General features: G+C 45.1%; 2 protein-coding genes across 6 annotated transcripts; one reads left to right on the forward strand and one right to left on the reverse strand.

The window, feature by feature from the left end:
- The first annotated feature begins 708 nt into the window (after nt 1–708).
- trak2 (trafficking protein, kinesin binding 2) lies at nt 709–18,557 on the forward strand. Of its 5 annotated transcripts, XM_030409485.1 has the most exons (17): nt 709–845; nt 4,073–4,262; nt 4,806–4,991; nt 8,529–8,588; nt 9,189–9,265; nt 9,351–9,467; nt 9,969–10,187; nt 10,422–10,500; nt 10,590–10,720; nt 11,044–11,118; nt 11,459–11,596; nt 11,804–11,883; nt 12,138–12,278; nt 12,355–12,641; nt 13,303–13,818; nt 13,910–14,009; nt 14,874–18,557. In XM_030409485.1, the coding sequence occupies exons 2-17, from the start codon at nt 4,208–4,210 to the stop codon at nt 15,664–15,666; spliced, it is 3,054 nt and encodes a 1,017-aa protein (XP_030265345.1). In that variant the 5' UTR covers nt 709–845; nt 4,073–4,207; the 3' UTR covers nt 15,667–18,557. The 5 variants fall into 5 exon arrangements, with proteins under 5 accessions (XP_030265345.1, XP_030265346.1, XP_030265347.1 ...); XM_030409486.1 differs by lacking the exon at nt 8,529–8,588; XM_030409487.1 differs by lacking the exons at nt 709–845; nt 4,073–4,262; nt 4,806–4,991 and adding an exon at nt 5,015–5,605.
- trim25l (tripartite motif containing 25, like) lies at nt 17,454–26,267 on the reverse strand. Its single transcript, XM_030409491.1, has 16 exons — nt 25,557–26,267; nt 24,162–24,257; nt 23,818–24,051; nt 23,082–23,241; nt 22,969–23,001; nt 22,828–22,866; nt 22,682–22,726; nt 22,522–22,575; nt 22,387–22,428; nt 22,186–22,242; nt 21,068–21,265; nt 20,845–20,949; nt 20,724–20,759; nt 20,547–20,615; nt 20,363–20,428; nt 17,454–19,747 (listed from the first exon to the last, which is right to left on the reverse strand). The coding sequence occupies exons 1-16, from the start codon at nt 26,187–26,189 to the stop codon at nt 19,173–19,175; spliced, it is 2,442 nt and encodes an 813-aa protein (XP_030265351.1). The 5' UTR covers nt 26,190–26,267; the 3' UTR covers nt 17,454–19,172.
- Between the last annotated feature and the right edge of the window lie 500 nt (nt 26,268–26,767).

Raw genomic sequence — 26,767 nt, forward strand, 5'->3', positions numbered from 1 at the left:
ATACACTTGAGCTCAGGTGTCCTTGTTGATGGCGGGCTAATAAGAGGTTGGTGGTGCAATAAAAATAGGAAAGACACGATTTCGCAATACAATCAAATCCAATTCCACTTCAAGGTTAGATTAACTGCAGCCATTTTAGTTTAACCAGAGGACGACTATAACTCATCGACGGCTATTGTTAGTTAATGACTTTTAGAAAAGTGGCTAATTTCGGGCCACACTGTGTTATTACATGTTGTTGTGTGTCTGTAAAGAAAGAGAGGCTACACAAAAACAACAACACACGTCCTGTGGGTCTCTATTTCGGTCGCTAGGCTAACTAACGTGAATGTATTTGCACGGTTCAAGCTAACGTTAGCTTAGCTAAACAATTTCTCGTATATGTAAAGTGTTTATCTGAAGTACCCTGCAGTGAAAAGAAGCGTCTTACCTCCTCCCCCCGACAACAGCTCCAGCGCTTCGACGTAAACAAGTTAAAAATACAAAGGAGAGCCCGATATCCAAACGGTTTTGTCCATAAACTTCCTCTTCTTTCCTTTCTTGTTCAAATGTTACAGGGTGTGCAGAAAGTAGAGAGTTTTCCTCTCAGTATCGAACCGTAAAACTCCCAAAGCGAAAATGTACTCTTTTGACAGGACTTTTAATTTGACACAGATAATTGGCGCGGGATAAAGACGTCATCGAGCTTTATTTTTTTTCCCCTCTCAGCTCGTCGCACGTTGATGATTCAGAGGTGTTCGCTGTCTCCCTCCCTTCCTCTATTGTTTGAGGTTTTGGTGATAGGATTGTCAGACACCGCATGTACCGCAGGAATTGCCCATGTTGTGGAATAAAACTGACATAAGGTACGTTTTATGATAGTCAAATATATTTATTAAAATGTCTTCAATGCTATAATAGTCCCCGCGTGAGGGATCGTGCCAGTTAAAGCTCGCGGGGGTATTGGTTAGCTAAGCGACAGTGAAGCTGTCATCCTCTCCCAGCACGGGAAGACGTGCGAAACGCTGTTAACTGATGCTAAACATTGAATAAATATAATAGTGGATCCGTTTCTAGGATGTATTGATAAAGGGTTAACAACTGACTCGCATAATGTGTTTAATTAGCACATTAGACGGTAAATGTTAGCTGGCCTGCTAACTGTTGAATGTTATTGGTTAGCTAACATATCATCAGTGGCTCGTATTGGTACTGTTACTGGCACTGTTTATGATGGGGATAAAATAACATGCATAGTGAATGTTAGTTAATTAACTGACAGCTGAACCGAAGCATTAGCTCGTCTATTTGCAAATCAGCCATCGAAGGAGGACACTTTAGCCATATTCTGAAATTCCGAAATCATGACAATAACTTTTAGCAAAAGATTTTGAAAATGTCTGGATTTTTTTTTCTGGTTGACTGTAGGAGTTTCACACAAACGATCTCTAAGTAATTCTTAAATTTGATCTAAATAAAAATTGTGTACAGAAGTCATGCCGAGTTAACTAACAGCTCCGGAGGAATAATTAGATTGGATTAAGTCGTGTTTTTCTCGACTGACCATTGAAGCATTTTTGAGATGGAGGTTTTTTCAAACGGAGTTTTGTTGGGACGCTTGGTGTGAAGGTTAGTTGTTATGGATATTACCAGTATTTCATGATGGTGTAGGTGTTAGTTTCATGATGTTTACTCTCTCTTTCCTTCGGCAGTGCATTTGCATTTGAATGACAAGGAGTGTCTGCTGATGTTCCAGTCAGAGGTTTCTGGTTATGCAGTTAAAGTGGTCCGGTCAGTGTCACATGCTGCCTCTCACGCCTTTGGTTCTTTTAGAGCAAGTCCCCAGGCCCTATCCAGTCTGTCAGATCTAAGATAGGCTGAGTGCAGATGCTGCGATACAGAACAAGTGGAGTGACGGTGCAGCAAGGCAGATGAAAACAAGGATATCTTTGACAAATTCATGTTAGAATTTCACGTGTGGAGGGAAAATAACTTGTAGGTTTTGACCTTCAGAGTGTGATGAACAAATAATGACATTTCTGCTGCTGCACTTGACATAGGTCACTGCGGATAAGAACATCAGCTGGATGCTTAAATGAGACATGAAGGAAGATCACGTCTGTTACAAGCTGATGTAAGCAGACAGTCGCTCTGGGACAGACTAGTGTTGTCTGTAATTCTGCTGTTTTGTCTGTGTTCTGCTGAGTGGCTGTCAGGGCTGCTATGTTTCTTCCGTGCCCACATAATACACATGTTTATCGTGCACCACTTAATATTTCACCAACATTAAGTGGTGTTTCCAGACTGCGGTCAGAATCCTCTCCATGTTATCCAAGCCAGCCGTTTACTTTTTCACAATTTAAACACTCCAAATACTCAGCAATGCTGTATTACGGGGGGCGGGGGGGGGAAGCCTAGTGGCTGTGACAGTGTTACTCATGAGGTGACTCACGGGCACCTGGTCAAGATCAGCCTTAGCATTTTAAATCGGGCGAAAAGAAGAAGCTCTCAGTTCAGTGTGAACGATGCAGATTTCTCTCCCCGGCTCACACTGATGTCAGTAGCTATTAGAGATAAGTGATACCTCATATCTGTTGTACTCAGAGCCCTGATGTCAATGCCAGGGTTGTTAATAGGTCAGTACAGGATGTCTATCTGCCAGGCCTCTAATGGCAAACGGCACATTTAGGCTGCAGCATTGCGTGCCTCACTGGCAGTAATCTCCTCTATGGAGCGAACCGTTTCAGCTTCACTGTTATGTAAGAAGAGGATGAATGTTGCCCAAGGACTCTGTCTCTCTACAAGCACACTTAGTGATACACCCCCACGCAGATTTGCGTGTGATATGTCTGCATGGGCAGGCTGAGCACCAAGGTCACTGATGCAGATGGTACTGGGGATATATGACCCTGCTCAGTGTGCTCTCTTTGGTAAAAGTGGCTGTTCATGTTTTTGTCCTTTAAAAACCGTCAGTTTTTCAGTTTTTTTTTTAATCTTTGTTTACATAACACAATTGTCAATCTACTTAAAGGAGCACTCCACAGATTTTACTCATGGAGATAAGTTTGCCAGCCATGGTAGGGGCTGTTAATGTTTATTTTCATTATTACAGTTAATTGTTTAGTTTATAAGAGTGCAAGAGATTGTGAAAAATGCTCATGACAGTTTTCAATAATTCTTTAAACAGCAACCGCAACACTCACACTAAGGGTGTCAGGATATTTTGGCATCTGCTGCTTTGATTGTGACCATTGATTTTTTTTTCTGTGTGCAGTACCAAAGAGAGTTCCCTCTTTACCATCATGTGTTTAATGTTTCCCATAGCAGAGGGCTATTTAAAAACAGGAGTGCAGTGAAAGCCACTCAGGCATGACACACTATCAACAGAGGAGCTCCAGAGTGCCACACTGTACAGAGGCACGTGTCCGCAGCTGGCCAAATGTCCTCCATTTTTGAAATTGTCCTCGGGGAGCTCAGAGCGTGCATCCTGTCTCATTCCACCAGAGATAGGCAACAGGATGTGGGAGGGCTCTGTCTCACCCCTCTGCCCTCCCTTAAAATAGTATTCGGGCGTAAGAAGGACACAAAAAACGCATCAGGGTTTCTTGTCTGTAAATTCACAAAGAATTCCTAATGAGTGACTTTTTATCGTATCTAAAAACATGCCTCCACCACAGACTGTAGAGTAGAAAACTTTCTTGAGATTTTAAGCCTTGACTGATGTCATTTTAATGGTTGTAGGGGAACATAAGATATGTCAAATCCTAAAGAAGATGCCAGACAACCGGTGGTTTAAGTGTCCAACAGCAAACACTGTGGGAGGAATGTTTTTTTTCCTTTTTAATCTGGCTTTAAATGGCAGCAACCAAGTGGGTAGGATTGACGAGGGAGGGCAGCAGAGGGTTATGATGAATGTTGTCAGCAGCCTGGAGTCAGAGAAGCTTCGTACAAACACACTGATCATAAGCAACAGCATTACTCCGCCACTAAACTGATTTGAGCTCAAGTTTTTACACTTGATTGGCCTTAATTTGCCTGTAGCCACGAGCAAAGTCAATGTGAACTGACGTCTTTGCTCATTTTCTCTCCTCAGGTAAAGGTGCGCGTGGGCACCACCCGTCAGCCGGAAAACAGGATGTGATGTCACAGCGATAGCGGCTGCTATTTTCTGTCCAGCTTCGCGTGTGCGAGTGGGGGCTCCCTCCTCACCCGCTCCCAAGGACGGGACATGTTTGAAGCCAAGCCTCGGGCGGTGGAGAAGAAGGAGTCGAGCACTGAGACGGGTAGCGTGTTGATGTTGTAAAATTATCAGTGAGATATCTCCATGGTAACTGTGAAATTAGCATGGATTCTCAAAACGATGCTCTGCCAATGTCATGCTGCCCTGAAGTACAGTGTGCTGTGTCTTTGGATGCTATAGATAGCTCAGTCTGTCCCAGTAAACCACATATTTGCTCAAGTGGAAGGACGCGGGCTCGTACAGTGCCTGAGCCCCACACGCACACACACACACACACACACACACACACACACACACACACACACATTAAGATGCTTCATCTGCCCACACTCAGTCTGAAAACACGTTCGCTGCAGACCTACATTTTTCATCTCACCAAGGCTGCACTGTTTTGACATCATATTTATGCGGACCAACATCACAGTGTGAATGGTGAATGGCGTCAATTCCCAAAATTCCTAACTACTCCTTTATAAATATTGCAGGGGCCAACCATCTGCCCGTGGGGAGCATGACTGATGAATAATGAAAGTTATCATTAGATGCTGGTCCCTAATTTGTATTTAAACTGCCTTCTAACACACAGATGAGGGTCTGGGCAGCAGCAGCAGGCATTATGGCTCCGGCTCACTGGGCTCAGGGTCGGCCGGATCCGTCTACCTGTCCGACAGCCAGGACTGGGTGGTCTCCCCGAGCTGCTCTCCGGATGAAGGCCCCGTCCAGCCCACCGCCATCTCTCCCATGCTGGCCGAGGAGACGTTTCGCTACATGAGTACGTGTGCCTTCGTTTTTTTGATTAGCATCGTCGGGACTTGACCGCTGTTGTTTTGAATAGGCTGGAGGGATCTCTCCGTGCTTTCCTGTTTCTGTCTCTACTCTCTTTTGATTGGTCGGGCCTGGGGTGACATCACTGAGCAGATGGTGTGTGTGTGTGTGTGTGTGTGTGTGTGTGTGTGTCACGGTGCATTAGACACGTGAGGGATTCATTTTATGCAGCGCTCATCCTCTTCAATTAAGATCCCAGGGATTTAGCGAGGATATTATTTGACTGTCATTGTGCCTGATTGTCTTTGCTTGTGTGTGTCAGACAGCTCTGACAAGTGTGAGTGTTTGTGAGTGTGTGTGTCTGTCTGTGTGTGTGTGTGAGAGAGAGAGAGAGAGAGAGACAGTGAGCAAGAGGAATCCAGCGATCCAGCCAGAGTTAAGTGCAGCCGAGTTCAAAGCCAGGGCCAGAGTCACGGGACAGAGAGTGATGAGGGGGGGAGGAGGAGGGTGAGACAGAGCGGAGTGATAGAGGATGAAGACGGGATAGTCGGGAGAGCAGTCGGAACATGCCGGTTTTAAACATCCGAAATGAGGAAGTTTACGATAACTTCGCTGTGGAAGGTGAGCGGAGGCGTTGGCATGGTGCGCTTTGTGTGTGTGCGTGTGTGTGTGTGTGCGTGTGTGCGCGCGAGTGTGCGCGCGGGTGTTTGAGACAGAGAGAGAGAGACCTGTGAGCCGGTGCGACTGCAGAGTGTGCTCAAGTTTTGTCTGCAAGGTCAGGCGGAACAAGAAAGGGGTGGAGGGGAAGTTTGCGAGCATACTGTATTGTGCGTTGGTAAAACCTCTTGACAGGCAGGAAGTAGACAAATCCGAAACGAACGCTTGTGTGTTTACATTCAAACAGGCTGTGGTATGCGGGAGCAGTGTTTACCGTTGGATTGAAGCCACTTCCTGTCTGTTTTTCTCCTCATCTTTGCACAGTTCCAACCCTTATTTCCTCTGTAAATCACTGCATAGGAATCATTTTGCACTGATTTAGAAATGACTTGAAAAGACACAGAAGATTCAGCACTGTGGATGTAGAACGCTTTTGTTGACCTGGTATTTTTACTGGTTCTGTGTTTAGGTGTTTGTTCGCTGCACGTGTGACAGAAGCGGTACAGTGAGGGTGTCTGGGTTTCACGTTTCTTCTTGGTGACACATTTGCTCCACTTCTGCAGTGTTAAATCAGACACCGACCTATTAATAGTGCCTGATACACTGGCACAGGCCTGATGCATACAGTATATATGCAGAAATGTCTGAGGACGCTTAGACGAGTGTGGTTTGGATGCATTCAGACAATGCTGAAGACATTTAAAGCAGCCTTGATATCCAACCCTGCCATATGATGATATGTCAAGTATCAAGTGTGTCATTTGTGTTGTGTTGTGAAATCTGACGAAGGAGCTGTGTTAGCAAAAATGCCGCTTGAACAGCAGAAACTTTAGAGCGTCACAACTCCATTTTACTGCAAAATGCAAAGTGTATTTATTTGAAGAATCATAATGCAGTGAACCCCATACATTTAATTGTTCATGAGCCAATACTTGCAATTGGGTTAGGCAATATGATGGGTTATACCGTGACATAGTAGTGTCTGCCTGGAGAGATTGGCAAAACCATTACTAGTACTGGAGCTCTTCCTTATTGTCCCTGCTATGTATTAATCTTTTACGCTAAGAACAGCTTTTTTATTCAGTCATGGAGTTTGTGTAATTACCTAGTAACTGTAACCATAACATAACCACATAGTTCCCCTTTAAAGCTTTTATTTTGAAAGAAAGTTTGTTTTGCTGTTTTGAGTTGTTAGGTGTTAGTTGTTTTTGTTCCAAAGTACAGTACTTTATCCATTGTTTATCGAAGTTGAATAATGTGACCTACAATTATATATATATATATATATATACTTTGACAGTGTGAGTACAGGTATTATGACAACCAGATCTTGTCAAACTAAAGTTACGTTCCCAATCTTTTTGTAAATCTCTTGAAGTAGTAGCCTGGTTTGTGTTGTAATTATTAGTTTTAAATGATCATTTAGCTTTGTCAGTCTACAGTGATCAGTCAGGGTGTTAACACATGGACAGAGTTTGATTAAAGGATCAGCCTGCTTCTAGTGCTTTCTAGTCTTGGAAACTCTGACCTCACAAGTGTGTGTCCTGTCTAATCCGATCTCACAAAACTACATCAGTGTCACAATTGGCCGAACTATTCTTGCCTCCTACTTGGTCAGTAGGGATCCGCAAACTTGACCTTTATCCCTGTCCGACACAGATTACATAAAAGAGTTATGTCTTCAGCTGGTGTCGGTAGTTTATTTGTGTCAAAGGTCCAAACAACTATGAATGAAAGGGACCATATTGTTTCTTATCAAGTCACTCATTGACCATTGCACTGTGTGTCAGTATGAATGCAGTTTGAGAATTGGTACCAAAATGAAAATGATGGTTCATTGAACTTTGCAGTTATGCCGTTTATTGTGGCCAGAGTTCAATCACACAATCCACATTATGTGTGCGCAGTGTTTGACCGCATTTGGAGTGATGTCTCCAGTTTATCACGTTGGGTTTGGTAGGTCGTGATCGAACCGGACCATGGACATGATTTTATACAAAGACGGCACACTCTTCCCAGCAGGTAATTGGATATGTTTGCGTGTGTGTCTGTGTGGGCGCATTGTCTTCCAGTGTGTACAAGAAAGATGGTCTCTGTTGGGCTGAGGTTATTTTTAACTGTCGGTTGTTGGTGCTGCTTGCGGACCCAGAGGTCACTGTGGGCCTCAGATTACTGGACAGCAGCTCGCATCCATTAGAGCAGCTGCTTCTCTTGAGGCTCTCTAGCGCTGCTTATTAGATTTAACTCCGGATGATATGTTGTTTGTTCGACCACAGCAAAGATTTCACTCAATTGTTGCAATTGCAAGTCGTTTCTAATGAACAAAATGAAATCACTGAACTATGCAGCAGTAAGTGATCTCTATTTATCTTGTGTTTTTGATATTTTGTTTCACTTACATTATCATTGATACCTCATACGTTGCTTTAACGTTGTTTGTTGAAATCGAAAAGGGGATTCACAACAGTTTGCTGCAAATATGGCCAAAAATACAAGGTGTGTGATTGACTGGGCAAAGAAAATATGCAAAATGCGGTTTTGTTAAAGTCCAGAGTGATGATTCTGAGTGACAGACAATGTTTCAATGATTAGAGATGACACTTTTCTTTAAACAGGTGGAAGGGGGAGCGGTGCAGCGCTGGTGACACCCACTCAGGTGCTAAAAGCGAACCAAACTAGTTGATGTGTAGATTCTCTGACTCTCAACAAACTAATGTTTCTATATAAGATCGATTTATTGAAGCTTCAGCTTTCACCCTCAGCTTCTCACGTCTCTCTCTCTCTCCGCTGCTCCTTTCCTCCTTTCTGTCTGCTCGTCTTCAGACAAGCTGTTTGCTTGTTCACCCTTTGAACTCTCCCTTCTTTTCTTTCTCCTGTCTCTCACTAGCGTATCTTGCTTTGGAGCCCTCCTCTTATTCCCACCCCGGCTCTCAGAGCCTCTCCAAAGGTATCTTCCTATCTATACTTGCCTGTTCTGCTCTGCTACTTCTTCATTTAGCTCCAGTGTGAGAGAGGGGCTTCAGTCCTCAGCTGCCCTTCTCTGCTTTTTTTTTGCATGTAGATGACAGCAGACAAGAGATTTGCATAGTATAGGTCTGCTGTCTGCCACTGTAGGCAGCTTGTAGTATCATATAGTGTTTGCGTGCTGTTTATTTGTTGTCTGTGTAAGGCTATTGTGGCTTCATTACATTCAGACCACCAGCAACCACATTGCCACATTGATCTGTATCTTCAATTGACATTATTAGTGATTTAGCAATATATCTGACACATATTTTAACCACACTAGTTCATGATCAATATGGCGCAGCGTGATAAATTTGAGCAAGTTGCTTGTGGTCAGAAAATATTAGTTAGTATGTAAAGGTGGCATGCCACAGAAGTGTGTCAGGCGTGATATTTCATGTTTATGTTTGTTTCTGTTGTTTGTGAGAAGTTCCCTGAATGAATATTTTGAATGCTCATGCCACCGCCTGCACGAAAGATTGCATGTGTATGTTTGCGTTTGCTTGTGTGTCTCCTAAAAGTAAAATTTTCTCCCTGGCAGTTCTCAGTGCTGATCGCGTGGAGCAGATGACCAAGACTTACAATGACATGGAAGTGGTCACGCAGCTTTTGGCCGAGGTAGGTGTCTTGTCACTTGCAACATTTAATTTTTCAGTAAGAAGCACTGTCCTATTGGCTGATTATCTGTGCTCTTGTTGGACAGCGGGACAGAGACTTGGAGCTGGCGGCTCGAATCGGTCAGTCGCTTCTGCAGAGGAACCACCTGCTGCAGGAACGCAACGAGGCCTTAGAGGAGCAGCTAGCACAGGCCCTGGACCAGGTAGCTTTAGCATGCTAGTTATTCTTTGGTGTATGATAGTTTTGCAGTTTGGTTGCATAAGTATTAGGTGCATAAGGTTGTCATCTGTATATAACTGAATAAAGCCCCAAAGAATAATATCCTAAACACTGATCCTTGTGGTACACCGTTTTCAACTGTTGGCAATGAAGAGAAACACAATGACAGGTTTTTGAAGATAATAATTAAGCCAAAATAATGCTTGAGATACACCAATAGTCTTTTTTTAAGGATAGGATGATAAACCAAATTTAAAGCCTCTGTTTTATCAATGAAGATTCACCTTTTATGCGCAATTGGTGACTATGCAGTGCACACAAACCTGGACCCTGCTACCTTTCTAGCCTCAAACAGTGTTCTGGGGACCGTATTTCCCTCTGAGAACAAGTTAAAGAAAAAATAAAAAAATTCTGAGTTTGTATAGTTACCTACATAGATAAACATATATAATGCCCCTTTAAAACAATCTTCCCCATCAACCAGGTTCACCAGCTGCAGCATGAGCTCAGTAAGAAGGACGAGCTGCTGCGGATAGTGGCCAGCGCCTCCGAGGAGAGCGAGACCGACTCCAGCGTGTCCACGCCGCTGCGGCAACCTCTGCCACTTGGGGGAACCACCGCCGCCGCAGCCCTCAGCCAGCTGGAGTTTCTCCAGAGCAAGCTGCAGGACCTGGAGGAGGAGAACCTGGCACTGAGGTCTGAGGTACGAGATAGACACAGGAAAGACGAGGTGGCGGTGGTGACTGGAACAGAAAAAAAACAGGAAGTGAAATGGGAGACTTCATTTTGGGAAATTTGATATGGTTTTATATAGTTTATAGGTTAATATATAGTTTTAATATATGATATCAGTATGTCCTGTTAAACAAGCTTTTTACTGAAGTTCTTGTGTTGATAACTGAAATGGTATGTGAATTATTCCTCATCTTCTCTCCAGGCATGTCAACTGAAAACCGACACCATCACCTACGAGGAGAAGGAGCAGCAGCTAGTGAGCGACTGTGTGAAGGAGCTGCGTGAGTGAGACGCACGCACGTTTACACCGAGAATACACAGGCCTGGTAGATGGCCCGTTTAAAGCGCGATCTCTGTGCGTTGGTTCTAGGTGAGTCCAACAGCCAGATGGTGTCTCTGACGGATGAACTGTCTCAGAAGAACGAGGAGCTGATCAGACACCAGGAGGAAATCGCTCAGCTGCTCTCTCAGATTGTGGAGCTGCAGCACAGAGTGAAGGAGGTGGGACCACAGAACTGCTGTTACAGGTCGCGCTCAGGATGAGATGTGCACTTGTGTCACGTAACTTGGATTAGAGTCAGACTGAAGTCATGGATCTGATGACTGCAGTCTGCACTTAAGAAGATCAAACGAGATTTGCAACTTGACTTTGACTCCGACAAGGCTGACCGTTTGCTGACCGTGTATGAACAACGTGCTGAATTGTGGACAGACTGTTTAATTTTTTATACCTGGATGTAATAAAACTTGTCTTCTTGCCTCTGGGACAGTAAGAGTGTCACATTGACCTGATTTGTGTTTTTAATCCATTGTTTTCTGTGCAGCTGGCTCTAGAGAAAGAGGAGCTGAGGATCCACCTACAGGCCTCTAAGGATGCTCAGAGACAGCTCACAGCAGAGGTACAATGATTTTTTTTTTTAGCACGGTATAGCAATTACCTAATGCCTCACAGCCTTAACCCCGATTATTAACGAGGAAAAAAATACAATCATTAAACTAGTAAAAGTAATTTCATTTGAACATCTTGAGCTCCTCATTGAAATTGCGGTTAAAATCGCAATTTCTTTAAATTGATCTCTTAATTAGTAATTATGTTAATACCGTAAATCCATAAAAAGGTTTAGCAATTTATTTTACACCATTAAATTGACAAATTACACATTTATAGCCTGAATGAATGTTGAATTCAAATATCTATTAGAGTTTTTGCTCAATCACGTGCGTGTGTGTGTGCTACAGCTGAACGAGTTGGCGGACAGGAATGCAGAGTGTGTGGAGATGCTCCATGAGTCCCAGGAGGAGATCAGAGAGCTCCGCAATAAAAACACCCCTTCTGCCGGGATGCGAAGGCACCTCTCCTACGGCCTCTACCCCATGGTGAGAGAAACACACGCTCGAGTTTTGTGTAGCAGCAACGAGGAGGGAGCAGGAGTCGAGGAAGATGTTACATGTTACCAAAGGCACAAAATGCACCAAAAATGTCGATAAAAAACTAAGACTACAGTGCAGATTTATGTACAGTACCAATATATTTAATCTAATCTTTTCATCTTCAAACTTGCTTGTGTGTTTGTGTGTGTACAGGATTCTTTGGCGGCAGAGATCGAGGGCACCATGAGAAGAGAGCTGAGTGTAGAGGAGGAGTCTACCTTTCAGGACCAAAGGTCAGAAACCTTCACAGAACTATCGAAAAATCAAAATCTAATGAAAAGAATTGTTTTGTTACTGAGACTAAAGATACCACAATTAAATGTACCCACTTACCCAAACAGACTCATTGGATGAATATAGTGAGCTTGACTGGACTTTATACCCCTTCATACAGATCCAAAGTATCTCTATAGGACTCACTGACACTGACTTCATGTTTTGTAGTTTGCGGACCTTGTTGCTGACCTTTCACCTTTTCTCCCTGCAGAATTTCCCAGAAGCGAGTCTTCCAAACAGTCCGCTCCATCAACGCCTCAACATCACGGCCAGCTTCTGCCACGCCCCCTATCCCCGGCTCAGGGCAGAGTTCTCTAGTGATGACGGCGCAGCCTTTCCCATCCAATCAGGGGTATGTTACAATATTGTTTTGCATTTTAACTTAATTTTGGAGCATTTCGGCTCAATAAATGTGCCTGTGTTTGCAGGGAGGAGGTGCGACTAGGCCAGCCCGGCTCTCCGGGAGGGAACGACCTGACCAGAGCCCTCCACCGCCTGTCGCTGCGGCGACAGAACTTCCTGTGCGAGCGCCGCTTCTTCCAGGCGGAGCGCGAGAGGAAGCTGCAGGCGCTGGAAGACGGGGACGGCAGCGGGTGCAGCTCGCCGATGGGCAGCGCTGTGTCGTCTTTCTCCAACCTGTCGGAACTGTCCTTCAGCTCCAGCGTGTTCAAGACCTTCCTGCCTGAGAAGCTTCAGATCGTCAAGCCCATGGAAGGTAAAGCTGTCCACCCAGCTTCACGCGGAAGCCTCCCCAGTACGGCGGCGAAAGCGGAGCAGCTGTCGAGAGCAATTTGACGTTTAGCTGATTACATTCGAGCCGCAAAGAAGCCAGCGATGTCACGCAGAGTTTGCATGCTGTAGAACACCACTCTGGCGGCGCGTCTCGCTTAGATGCAGCAATTTCAGGCTCTGTCACATCAGCTCTAGGTCAGTCTCTGGTGAAAACGGCGCAGAATTATAACTGACACATTTCTTGGTGTAGTGATCTGCATAGTAAGCAGATGGCTTCCCCCGGGTTAGGGATATATTCAGACTGGAGCTCAAGGAGAAGGCACTTAAGGGAATAATTGGCTTGTAAATTTGTAATCCATATTGTTTGGTCTATAAAAATTTTTTTTTTTTGTAAAACCAAAATAGTTTGCTATCACAGGAGGTAAAAAAACAATCAGATATTCACATTATAAGCTGCTAAAAAAGTAACATGATAAGCTGCTGTCGACATTTACAAGTTTCCATAAAACGCACGTTGCTTTGTGCAATCCAGTGGAGTCACTTGGAAGAATAGGTGCAATAGATCAAATGTGTCTTCAGTGGCTACTAGGATATTTTTTTTTACTGATGCATGACACCATTACATTGTGACATTTCCTTTCCAGGCTCACTGACACTCCATCACTGGCAGCAGCTGGCCCAACCACACCTGGCCACCATCCTGGATCCCCACCCCGGCGTCGTGACCAAAGGTTTCTGCCCGCTGCCTCAGGATGCCGTGTACCGTCTGTCCGACATGGAAGAGGACGAGGAGGACGAAGAGCACCGAGGGGCGGGTGTGCTGGAGAAGGGCGCGGCAGAGCGGGGCAAGGAAGAGGAAGAGGAGGAAGAGGAGGAGGGTGGGATCGTCTTCAAGGTGCGCGTTTCGTCCACACCGGAAGAGAGGAGGGACAAAAAGCATTCGGCGGCGCCCCTCCCCGCATCGCCTCCCCCGCCATCGCAGCAGACGTTACCCGGGACTCCTGCCACCTCCTCCTCAGTCACGTCAGTCCTCTGCCTCACCCCCTCACCGCGGCAAGTCACTGAAAAATCATCTCAGCCCATTCCAGCAGCCTGCACAACAATGGTCCAATCACAAAGTCAGATTTGCACCTCTACATCCACAACTGTATCTTCCTCTGGTAAATGCTACTTCACATCTGAAAAATATAACTGTTCAAAGTACTGTCTTTAAGATTGTCCTTCTCATGACCTGATTCGTTGTGTGTCCAGTCAAAAATCCAGGAAAGTGTCAGAGCTCCACCTTTTCCACCTACACCTTCACGACTTGTCGCATCCTGCACCCCAGTGACATCACACAGGTCACCACAAGGTAAGTCTTCTTCAAGGATAAAGAAAACTTGAACATGTCATACCTTTTTTTTTTTATTATTTATGATGGATGAGTGTCAGGAAATGAAGGGGAAAAAATAATGACTGACATCCTGTAAATATGAATTGTCTGTGTAAATCAAGTTTACAGAGTTTACACCTTGAGAAGTCATAAAGTGTTGACTCTGGTAAGTCAAATTAGCAGAAGGGATGTGTTTAGAGCACTGTTTGTTTTTTAGCAAATAATATCGATATCAGCTGCCAGTGGTGATGCAATATATCGCTTCCTCTTGCGATAAGATATATTGCCATATCGATATTTTGTCCCACCCACAGAGCCGATGTGGCAGGTTAGCTTAGCTCTGCCCGTTACTGTTGTTCAGTACAGCTCCTCACTGTTGTTGCACCTCTCAGCCACACTGTTCTATCACTGCACAGATCAGATTTACCCAAATTTACCACTCGAAAATCTTAGTAACTTTCTCATTTCTCGCTGATGACCATCAGTATTATCGGCTGAAATGACAGCATTTGCTGACAGATTTGTTCATCTATAGCTAGCCAGCTAGCTATTAGCTCACGTTGGCAGCAAACAATGTTTGGAAAATGTGCCGTTTCAGTGTTATGAACCTTGTTAAAGAGTCTTCACCCCACACGCTGATGTAGTTAGTCATGATGTGATGTGCTTTCGTCTTTGTTTCTAGGTAGTAGTCTAAGCTAGTTAGCTTGACATGCGAGAGGTTGCTGACAAACTCACTGTAAAATCACTTTGTTACACCTTTGCTCTTTTAGTTTTCTTTTTGGAGCAAAAAAGATACACCAACCCCCCCCCCCTAAACTCTTGTCTCTGTCTCATGTGTTTCAGTTCTCAGTCGTCCATCATGGCCAACACACCCAGCTCCATGCGGACAGGTCCCAGCACCCCTGTGACTCCTTGCCGACTGAGTCTCGGTGACTCCTTTCCCCCTCGGCGCCCCGCTGCGCCCCCTGGTGGCCTGGCCAAGCTGGTCCTAGAGAGGGGCATTTCTGCACAAGTCTCCACTGACACGCCACCTTCATCCCCAAAACCCACAGCGCGGCAGCCCCTTTTCCGCCTCCTCCCAAGCACTCCCCCTAACTCCCCCACCCACTCCCCTGCTCCCTCCCCGGTGCCCATGGAGTCCCGCCAGCACTCGGCTGACAATTTCCTTGCCTCGAGGCCAGCAGAGCTTTTTCTCCAGGACGTATATGGCTTGAATTTGGGCCGTGCGCCACATCCAGACCTACCAAGCTCTTCCCATGAGCCCCCCGCCTTTGTCCCGTCCCCGAAGCCAGGCAGAGCCCGGCCTGACCCAGCCAACGTCGGCCTGGTAGAGAGGCTGCGGCGGTTGGGATTCACCAACGTGCTCCATGGTTCAGAGTCTGAGGCCTCAGTGACACGCCAGGATTCTTCTACCTTTGTGTCAGCAGGCGGTGGAAGCCTATTGGACGGTCTGAGGCGCAACCAGAGCCTTCCGGCCATGATCTGTGCCCGAGCGGGGAAGCCGTCCGCTCACCCGACGCCTCCTCCTCACCCCACCTCCCTGGCCCTCCCACCGCCACCGTGGGGAAACCCTAAAGAACGCCGCCGGCATCTTGGCTCCGTCTCCCATGTCCCGTCAAGTTCAACCAAACGCTGAGCGCAAAACATGACCCCCTCCTGTACATCTCCATCCTCCACTCCTTCCCCTCATCTCTCCTCCTTTCTGCCTTTGGAGAGAGGAGTCGGGGCATCTCGTGGCCAGAATAATCCCTCCTTTTTCTGAATTAATTTTAAAGCACAATTTAACTAAACTGACTGTTTTTAGCGATGCCGCAGTGTCTATGTGTGTAGATGTTTGCAATGATTCTAGATATTGAGGCCTTAGCTTGCCTCTGACTGGGCGAACCCTCAGCTCCCCATACCTTCTCAGCCGTGTAGGAATCTTAATTAGGCTACGTAGTTTTCCGGTGAGACTCTGGATGTTCAGGTTCAGGTAGAGGAGGTAATGGAAGGGACAGTGTGTAAGTGAAAGAAGGTTAGTGGATGTGGATAAGAAAAGAGTTGAAGGTCCCATATTATGCTAATTTTCAGGTTCATACTTTAATTTATGCCGTCTACTAGTAAGTGGACACATTGTTTAATGTTCAAACAACAATGTGTTGCTACAGCAGGCTCTATTCACCCTCTGTCTGAGTGCTCTGTTTTAATGCCTGTCTCTTTAAGGCCTCCTCCTGAGAAGCCCACTGCTGCGGTTGGTCAGCTCTCACAAGCCTGAGCAGGCACCGCTCGCAGAGTTTACACATTAGCTCGGCTGGTTTTTGCCGCCACATAAGTCCTGGGGGGTGTCGCTGAGGGCAGAGACTGTATCATTGTGACATCACAACTTTACAGAAGTCCTGACAGCTCGTTTACAGTGTCTGAATGGGGGCTGTTTGCATTTCTCTGTGAGCTGAGCATTGACTGGAGCATTTTTATACTTTTACAATATTTATATAGCACCTTGACCTGCTTTTATTATGAAAAAAAAAAAAGAAATCGCAATTTCCACAATATGGGACCTTTAAAGGGGCATTAACTATTTTTGGAGAAGAAATTTAAACTCAGAATTTGAATATGTGATATTAATGAGGTATTAATACAAACTCTGTTGTAAAGAAATATGTATCTTTTACATAAGTGAATAAACAAGCTGTTCTCAGCGGAACATAAGGTCCCTAGAACACTAAAGCTAGAAAGGTGGCAGGGTCCGCCACACATACAAGATGTGTTGTCCTTTAAGGTCAGTTTGTTTATTCAGTTTCTTCAGTTCATGAAAACAAAGAGAGTTTGTGTAGAAATTTCCCCCACAAAACTACACAGTGCACCTTTTTTTTTAATATGAAGCTTTGAAATGTCGGGAGAGATTTTGTGTTTGCATGTTTGTTCATGTCGGAAGAGAAAGTAAGTGCAAAGAGAGAAAGACCGAGCATCCAGAGTCTCGCTATCTCAAGGGCTTGTTGTGTCGTAGGTTGGAAAAGCTTTAGTCTGTAATAAAACGGAATCATCTGCAAGAGAAGAAGCATTTGCTGTCAGAAGAGAAGGGATTCGACGAAGACTTTAAGTGCTAGCTGGCTTGACAGCATAACTGCCAGTCTAATCTTGTAGTCAGACCATGCTATTAACGCGCCAGTATTAAATATTATAATGATTTTTACAGTTCATTCTTGCACGGATGTCCGGTGACCCCTCACGTGCCGTTCCCTCTTTCCCCCGCCTCTTTGCAAGGGCCTGCATGACACAAAAGCGACTGTGCCTACGGGTCCCAGCATGCACCTGTCTGCCGACTGGTGGGGCCAGGCTTAAGGGGAGGTCAGATCTGCATCAGGCGCCAGGCTGAAAAAAAAAAAAAAAAAAAAAAATAGAAGAAAAAAATGGGTCTGCCCTTTCCTTCTTGTGTTTTGTGTGTTTTTGAAGGTATGAGGCCTTAAGTGGAAGCCAGCACTGTTATGATTTGTGTTCCTGTTGGAGCCATGTTTGTATATATTGGTTGCACTCAGTGGGATTTGGAGTTTTATATGAGGATCACTGCTCGGTTGAAGACATTTCACCACGGCCTTGGGCTTTTTAAGAGAGGAATATCGTTTCCGGTTTCCGCCGCCATCTTTATCTCAGGCCCGTGGGACGTTCAGGTTCAGTCTGTTAAGAGGGAAAAACCATTGACACAGTACTTTTAAGTTGTGTATCACTTTCAGGTTTATTTTATGTGTTTCAGGGTTATTTCAAGGACACAAACTGGCCAGCAGGTGGGAGTATCCCTGTAGGAACGCATATTAAAGTTCATCCTATACACTCATTTATTACATCATGTTTAGATACAGGGAGCGTAGAGCTGTGTGGCCCTTCAAACCTTCCGACCGGACCCTCCCACTCAGCTACTGCACTTTTATTTTCTTTTTTTAACGTAACCTTGTTTTACTGACAGAACTATTTAACGTATTTAGATTCTAACATATTGATGAGAAAAATTAGCATTATGCGTGCCTGTTGTATCAATGTCGGCTAACATTTTGAACTAAGGTTTTAATATAAATAGCAATATTTGTTTTTGCTTCTGTTTTTGCTTCGAGGCCCACAGAAAGGGAAATCCAAATGACGCCAAAAGTTTTATTTTGAAGGAATGGAATACTCTTGCTTACGTGTGTGTGTGTGTGTGTGTGTGTGTGTGTGTGTGTGTGTGTGTGTGAATGTGATGCATTATAACGTAGTTAACAAAGGAAGGCGCTTCAGTTTAATGTTTTGTCTGTAGGACTGGGAGGAGAGAAAAGAAGAGAAGGCACATTCAGACTGTTCGTATGTTTTCATTTGATGTCGCTGTCATTTCGGTTTTACAAACAATGCGGGGGGGTTCAGGTTTTGTGTCTTTCTTTGGCTAAAAACCTAAAATGTCCTGTGATTTCTGCTCCCCTTCCCTCCCCCTCCCCTCTAAGATCATGATCCGATGTAAACTACTCATGGCTATTATTTGGTTGCCTCCTTTTTTTTTTTTTTAAATAAAGCAATGGAAACAAAGACACTGACTCACCGACTGGTTTACTCTTACCCACATTATGTGTAGGAAATTGGTTTGTAAGACCACACAGAGAAAAGGATCCAAACAGATTTTTTTAATTTCATTATTAGGAAAAGAATGTTTTGTCTTGAGAAAATAAACTCATGTCTGCTTTCAGCCGGACACACTCCTGAGCTCTTTTGCCATGCACCATGTTGTGTCTGTGTGTGTCGTGGCTTGTCAGTCAGTCAGCGACCTGTGTGCAGTCAGAACAGAAGGGACTTGGGAGATCTCCTTGTTCTGGCCACGACAAAAAAAAAAGTCACCCTTTGGCATATTTCAGTCTGGGCCAAAGTGGTGAACCACAGAGCCAAATCACCAGCATGACTGAATAAAATACCACATTGATTATACATTTCTTCAATTAAGTGCATTTAGGAATATGGAAAAAAAAAACAGATCAGGTGCAACCACACCTTTTTATAAATCTTTTCAGTCGGTGTGTCCGGACAGCTTTCAGTAACTTTGATAAACATAAACACGTCCAAGCTGCTGGGTTCAACTCTGTGAAGTCAGTTGTTCTGAAGACGTGAACGGAGCGTTATCCACCGATCAGCGGCCTCCAGCCTGCACCCTCACATGGGACAGATCTTGATGCTGTCGGAGCTGGAGCTGAACTGGCCCAGGGCGAAGTCCAGACCCACCCCGACTCCGCAGCCCACTCCGAAGGCGGCGTAAAGCGGCTGGGTGAAGTTGGCCCGGAAGGTGTGAAGGTGTGTCATGCTCTCTGCCACGCTGTAGAACGTCAGCGTCCCCGCCGACAGGTCCAGGTAGATGCCTAGCCGGGGGGAGTAGGTCACCGGTATGTCCTTCTTCTCGTTGTCGTGCATGGCAGCGCAGCAGGTGTCGGACAGCTCCAGGGTCCAGGACTGGGCGTTGTAACCGAGCCCCGACCTGGCGTCCGAGCCCTTCCTGTTCAAGGCCCCGTAGGCTACGCCCATAGAGGAGCCCCGGCCCCTCCACTCCACCTCCCAGTAGCAGCGCTGGCCGTACAGCGGGGCCTGGCAGATCACCTGGGTCCACCCGTCGAAGCGCTGGGGGGTGTCGGGGTAGGGCTGCGCCGCTCCCTGCAGGGTGGCTTTAGTGTTGCCTTCGGAGAGAGCCAGCCGCCTGTGGGCTGTGTTGGGGTCCAGGGTCAAATCCACAGCGTCTGAAAGAGAAGGTTTACAATTATTCACATATTCTGGAAAGTTAAGAACATATATCAAGCTTCAAAGTCCACTTACAAGCTATTTTCAGAACTTTTCACCTCTATCACATGCTCTTCATAAGGTCTAATGTGACATGGCTTGCTCAGCAGCTGTTATGGTTGGTCCTTACAAGTTGATAGGGATGAGCGAAGTGCACCATTATCTCTATCGATTTTTAAGAAGTGAATGTGACATGGACTGATCAGAAGTGGCTGTATTTGTCATTTACAGATATTGACAAATTCTTTCTTCCTCAATTTTGAATATTTGTGGTTAGCTCAACCCTTACAGGACTGTCAACTGGATCTTGAGTTAGAACTGTTTTTGTCTGAATGAATGTTGACCTGGAGTGTTTATTCCCTACAAAAGGCAAGTAATATATATTGCCATATAAATGGAAAAATCCTTGTCCACATTGGATGTTGGATGTTTGATGTTTCAGTAAATCAGTTTCTTTGCAGTAATCGTGAACAGCATTGAGCACCCGGGCAGACCATATTTATCACTCCCCTGCAGCAGACATGATGACATCTCATATCTGAAATGTAATACTGTTGTCAAACATTGAGACTCACACTGAAGGAACTCCTCCCTGCTCCTCGGCTCCGGCGCCTGGATGCTGTCGATGTTGATCTCTCTCACTGGAGAAGCAGACAGAGTCAGTTCGTGCACATAAAGGCGTTGATTTTCCTATTTATTTGCATTTTTAATTCTTGTTTCCTGTCTCAAAATGATGATCCAAAGGGTATGTTAACTCACACGCAGGGAAAACAGGCGCGTGATTCATGGCGTTGGGGAGGGGCGTGTCCAAGAAGAGACTGGGGTTAACTGTCCAATGAGAAAACAATGTTAGACGCATCGGTATGAACTTTAGCGCTTAATGAGCCAAAACAAAAAAGACTTATAATTTCACATGTTTGAAGGCAACTATCTTACTTTCTGTGGGCGTTTCCGGCACAGCAGACATCCCCCCTGTTGAGCAGACACAAGATGAGATTGAGATTATATGAACTGTATAATAAATGCGGAACATATGAGAGCTGGAGTCAGGTCTTACATGGGTTTCCTCCTGCAAACGGTGAGTTACTGACTGGGGTGGCCGGGGTGGTGCCACGCCGATGGGAGCGGAAGAGGCTGCTGATTGACGCCATCCGACTGAAACCTGACCGCACCAGCAGGAGAGGAGCAAGAGGTGTTAGGGTATTTACTTCTTGTCAAAGATGCACTGTACAAGATTTGCCAGTTGGGGCAGCAAATGGCAACAATTCTGATGTTTGTACCTCCAGTGGATGCTGGTGCAGGAGCAGGAGCAGGAGCTGGAGCAGGAGCAGGAGCGGCTGGGATTGGAGTCTGTACAGGGATCGGGGCCGCAGCAGGGGCCGCCTGGTTCTGACTGGACCTGCTCCAAAGAGACTGAGACTCTCTGCGGCTCGGAGTGGGACTGGGCCTGGGACTGGGTCTGGAGATGCTCTCCCTCACTGTGCGGAAGGCATGTGAGATGTCAGATCAATGTTGACAGTGCAATCAGTGTCTGATGAAGCTGATGAAAGCTTACCGAGTATATTAGTTACTTATCTAAAAAGAAACGTTTGAAAAGCTCATTCTATCCTCTTTATTTTGATTTTATCCGATTGTACACATGGAGTTGCAAGAAAGTAGGCAAGTGAATAATAATTAATAGTCTCTTTGGATGAGATGTCACAAAGAACTTTTATAAACAGACATACAATAGAGAAATTATAAAAAAGTAATTAATAAAAGACAAAAAATAAATTAAACTAAGTGAAGGCAGGTCTAAACAGGTGGGTCTTAGACTAGTTCTTAAAGGAGCAGTCCATCAATTTTTAAAATCACTTCCATAAAGTTGTTAGACTTCAGAGAAGCAGATTAAAAAAGAATGAGCAAAATCCGAGCAGCAGAAGTCGAGATATCCTCACCGGTAAAACCAAAAAACACTGTATCCTACATTTCCCATAATGCACCTGGATATCATCTTAAATCAGACCCTGTCCCTGAATGGTGAACACTCTCATTTGTAAAACAGCTTTCTGTTAAAAATGTGTAGGCGACTCGTGATGACATCACTGTGACACAATCATGGTCATTTACAGCTATGCTAGCAGCTAGGTGGCACCGCTGACAATATGATGCTGGGGTAATGCTTATCATGTTCATCATATTAGCATAGCATGGTAGCACGCAAAAGTTTGCCAATTAGCACTACAGACAGAGCTTGGTGCCGATGAGAGCTTAAAATACATCTGCTGAACAGTGCAGACGATTATTGACATCTGCATGGAAACATTTCTTGCAGTAGGAAGTAGCAGCCACATTATCATCAGGAAGTGTTTTTTTTTTCTTGTGCGACCTCCTGCCAGACAAAGAAGAAAGAACATACCTGTCTCTCTTTCCTCTCTCCTCTGTCTGTCCCGAGGTCTGGGGGAGTTTCCTCTGTCTGCAACCAGGAAGAAGAGTCATTTTATAATAAACCACTCAAACACACATTTTTAGTGCTCCATCCATCCACGGTAGTGACTCAAACTTGCAGGTGGGATGTTAATTTAAGGGGGTTTGCAACAGCACACACGCAAAGTCTCACCTCGTGGTGTGTCTCTGCTCCTCACGTCTTGAATTTTGAGGCCTACACATGTAAATGTCAGGTTTAACAAGGCCCAAACATTGAATTACTTTCGATATTGTCACATATTTTTAAATGGATGTCAGAGTGCGGTACCAAGTGCTCGTCTGTCTGTACTTCTCCCTCCAATTGAGATACTGGGTGTGGAAGCTGTGAGATATGAAAGAAGTCACGTATATGACACCTCAGATAGTAAAGTGAAAATACATAGTGATGGTAGATGAAATGTTCTAAAACCCAAAAACACTGGACATACCTTGAGAGCGGCTGTTTGTGTTACGAGAACCCAGGCCAGAAAACACTAAAGAAAAAAGGGGAATTACAAATTAGTTTCTTGAAACTTTGTAACATAAAGTTTGGTATTAAATATTCAGATAAAAAAAATTAAAAATCCAGGCTCACATTTAAAAAGCCCTCCTTTATTCCCTCCATTGCGATTGGCTAGATGAGATAGAAGAAGCCACAGTTGAGCAGAAAGGTTCAACGCAACTACAATTGTTGTCACCCTCAGGTTGGAAATAAAAAAAAATGTTTGGAACTTACCATCTCCCAGCGTGAACATTGTTGTGTCGTTGACTGGAAGAGAGAAGAGGACACGATGAAAAAAAGATAAGATATTAAAATAAAAGGACGATAAAAAGAGACTTGTGACAGACCTTGTTTGGTGATCTTGCTCAGCTCCTGGTTGCACAGGTCCTCCACTTTCTCCCTGAGGTCCAGGATGACGTCTCGCACGGGCTCAAAGGAAGCTTCTGGATTGACCACCACAGGGGGGAGGTCTCCTGTCTCCAGGGGAGTGCACATGGACTCGCATGTCTGATGGAAAATATGACTTTTAACTTTTAAGGCACTATTTTCATTAGATAGGGTACGATCTATCACGGCTGTGTTACCCAGAAGTACCCGGAACTTTTGGTCCCAGGAATTACTTTTCCAAGGACCTAATAGGTTCTTTCAGCCTGTTGTTGTCTCTTTTTCCACCACAGTCTATAGACATGCAGGTTTGCGGCTCAAGATTTTTAAAAAAATTGCTGAAATAAAATGCTGCTAATGATTGACTGGACTATACACAAATGTCCAGTGCTGCAAGCCCCACCACCAAAATGAAATTTGGGGGTGGGGTTTCCCCCTGTATTACTTGAGCAGCAACTTCCTGGAACCTCAATTTAGTTATATCTTAATTAGTGCGTTATATCATGCTGATTGTTGTGCTTCAGTTAGCATTTTCAGTAGTTACACTGAAGCCCTTATACTTTCTTCCATAAATACTGACATTATCTCCACAGTAAGCAACAAAATCAATATTTTATAAAATTGCTCAAGCGCCATGGGAATATTTCCCACAATCCCTTTTGTAAGTACCCCCCTTCTACGCTCCCTTGTCCATCTTACCTGCAGGTAGTAGATGTGGTCCTCGCAGCCGGCCAGGTCCTTCATCTCCGTGTCCCTCTTCTTCAGCACCTTGATTTCGGCCTCCAGGCTGTCTGCAACCTCCTGAGCCTGCTCCATCTTCTCCAGGCCGGCCTGATCCAGCAAGTCCTCAAGCAGCTCCTGCAGACGCTCCACCGAGCGCTGCAGCTCGGACAGCGCCAGCTCCGTGTCGTCGTGCACCCTGCCTGCAGAACGCTAGAAAGACACGATAAGGTGGTCATGTCTCAGTAAGGGTTATGGGAAATGTAGATTTTATTGCGTGAAATTTGGCGCAGCCCAACAACGACAAAATTCCGCCGACAGACCTTCATCACCTCCATCACCTTCTTCATGTCCTTCAGCTCGTGCTCTCTGTCTTTCAGCCTCTGCTGGTTCTCTGCCTGCATCTCGGACAGCATTTTCTACAGCGAGAGATTGAATGAGATTAAAACATGCTCCATCCATGTCACACACAAAACACAAGCACGAGGAAACAGCACATGAGAGGGTGGAGCGTTGTGAATGGACTGGAATGAAGTCAGGAATGTCCTCAGCCTGCCTGCAGTCCACAGACACAAAGAAGTGAGGACGACACCTTAACTGATCACACAGAACAATGGGCAGTTAGAGAGAGACGCAATATATTATAAATAGAGTGTATTCATTGTAGCCTCATTGAGAAATGGCTGCCCACTTTCTTTCTAATGTGTTTCTTAAAGATATGTAAAGTGTTTGACAAGTCGGAACTGGTATCAGTACTGATACTGTGTGTTCAGACAGAAAGCAAAGCCAGTTTTCACCTCATTTCCCTTTCATTTTCAAAAAGTACATCAGTATACACAATTATTTCTTAGCTTGAGCAAAAATGTGTCAGAAATATAAAAATACTATTTTAAACAGTCACTTGTTGCAACTAAATATGACATTTACCGGCCTTCACTGTCCTCCATAGTAAACTGAATGTCTTGAGTTGTGTGTTGTTGTTGTCCTGATGTCATTCTGTAAACTGTTATTTCTTCACATTCTGTTCATAATTTTAGTGTTTTTTGAACGTTTTCTACAAAAATTTCTTACAAATTTCCTTTAAACATATTTTCTATTGACTTTTTTAACAAAAGGAAACAAAAACCCCCAACAAGGCAGAATAAAATGAAAACTCTTACATATTGCACCTTTAACAACCACCCACTATTCACATATTATGTAGATATTAACCATGCCTTTGTTAACAACAGTGTTGTACGTAGCATTCCCACAACAGTAAGCATAAAACCTTGATAGTGAAGTGCTCCATGTTTTCATCAGTTAGGGTCAGAACGAGGCAAAAATGTTAACATTAGCTTGTTGCTTAGCTAGCATGGCAACTTAGTTAGCCCTATGAAATGCCAGAGCAATGACAGTGTTTGTGTTATTTTGGGGTGGTCAAAAGATACGCAAAATTGTGTGATTGGAACTGAAAATAATTGTCACTTGCTGCCCTAGAGGAGCAGTTAGACTGGGGTGCCCAAACATTTTCCCTCAGGGGGCCAAAAATGGCCTCTTGGATGCCTCTATAACCGACACAAGATGCTACCCTTACAAGATGTCTTCCTTCATGGACAAAATGTGGTGAGGTGCCCTCTAATTGCGCGCTTATGCTGCCCAGTATACTAATGATGCCCTTTTTTAATTGGTCCCCCCTGCCCCTAAAACATCCCGAGTCCGCCACTGCTCTAACCTACCTGTTTCTCCAGCCGCTCAGCCTTGGTGGACACACACTCGTGGCCTTTGTGCATGTTGCTGGTGCACAGCCAGCAGACGAACATCTTGCACTGGCGACAGTAGAACTCCTGCAGGTACTTGTGCTGGGTGCAGATCTTCTCAGCCAGGTTGCCCGTTGGTGGGATCAGCTCATGCTGCTTCAGGGACTTCTTGGTCTGGTGGGGCTTCAAGTGGGCCTCGCAGAAGGAGCTCATACACACCAGGCAGCTCTTGATCGCCTCTCGCTGTTCACCTTTGCACATGTCGCATGGCACTGCTGCAGTGGAGAGCTTACCTTTGGATCTAGATGAGGAGGATGAGGCTCCCCCACGGGCACTCCGCATGGACTCACGCACGTCAGCTTTGTGGGCCCCTTTGCGGAGCTGCTCCACAGCCTCAGCCAGCATGGTGTTCCTGGACAGGGAGGGCTTGGGGCAGAAGGTCTGGCGGCATTGGGGGCAGCTGTAGATCCCCTTGGGGTCATCCTTGCTCCAGTAGTCCTTGATGCAGCCCATGCAGTAGCTGTGTCCACAGGGGATGGTGACTGGATCATTAGGGAGATCCAGACACACAGGGCAGTTGAACTGCTCCTCTGTCCACAGTTTAGTACTCATTTTTACACTCACTCTGAGAAATCTGGTAAAAAGCAGAGCAGTCGAAGAGAAAGATCCAGAGACGTAAAAAGGTCTGGCTGCCTGGTCTCACAGGAGGAAAATGCTGTCTCACAGGTGAGAGCAGGGAGAGGTGAGCAGGGTGGGGCCAGAGCCACCAGGCAGGTCGAGCGGGGAAAACGAGTGTCGGTGGAAAACTGTTAAAAGCCATGAGAGTAAAGGTGTGAATGGACTGATCATCGTAGCATTTCACCAAACAAGTGATGAGAGAAGCATCCTGATCATTCAGTTACCAACAGCACAAAGTAAAAATACTCCACTATAAGTAAAAGTCCAGCATTTAAAATCCCACTTCAGTACAAATACAAAGGTGTTATATAGCTGCTTCCTCCTCCACTGTCCTGCCTTTCACATGCATCTCACTTTGACATACATATACACATCTTTATACTTGACTATCTCACAATTTACAACGTATATATGCTGAGGAGCAGTGATTACAGTGAGCAGTCATCCTAGTACCTGTACAGTAGGTCTGAAACTAGAATATTCACTTTGCACCAGATGTCACTAGGTGGCAG

This window comes from Sparus aurata, chromosome 24 (genome assembly GCF_900880675.1).
Source record: "Sparus aurata chromosome 24, fSpaAur1.1, whole genome shotgun sequence".
NCBI classification, from domain to species: domain Eukaryota; kingdom Metazoa; phylum Chordata; class Actinopteri; order Spariformes; family Sparidae; genus Sparus; species Sparus aurata.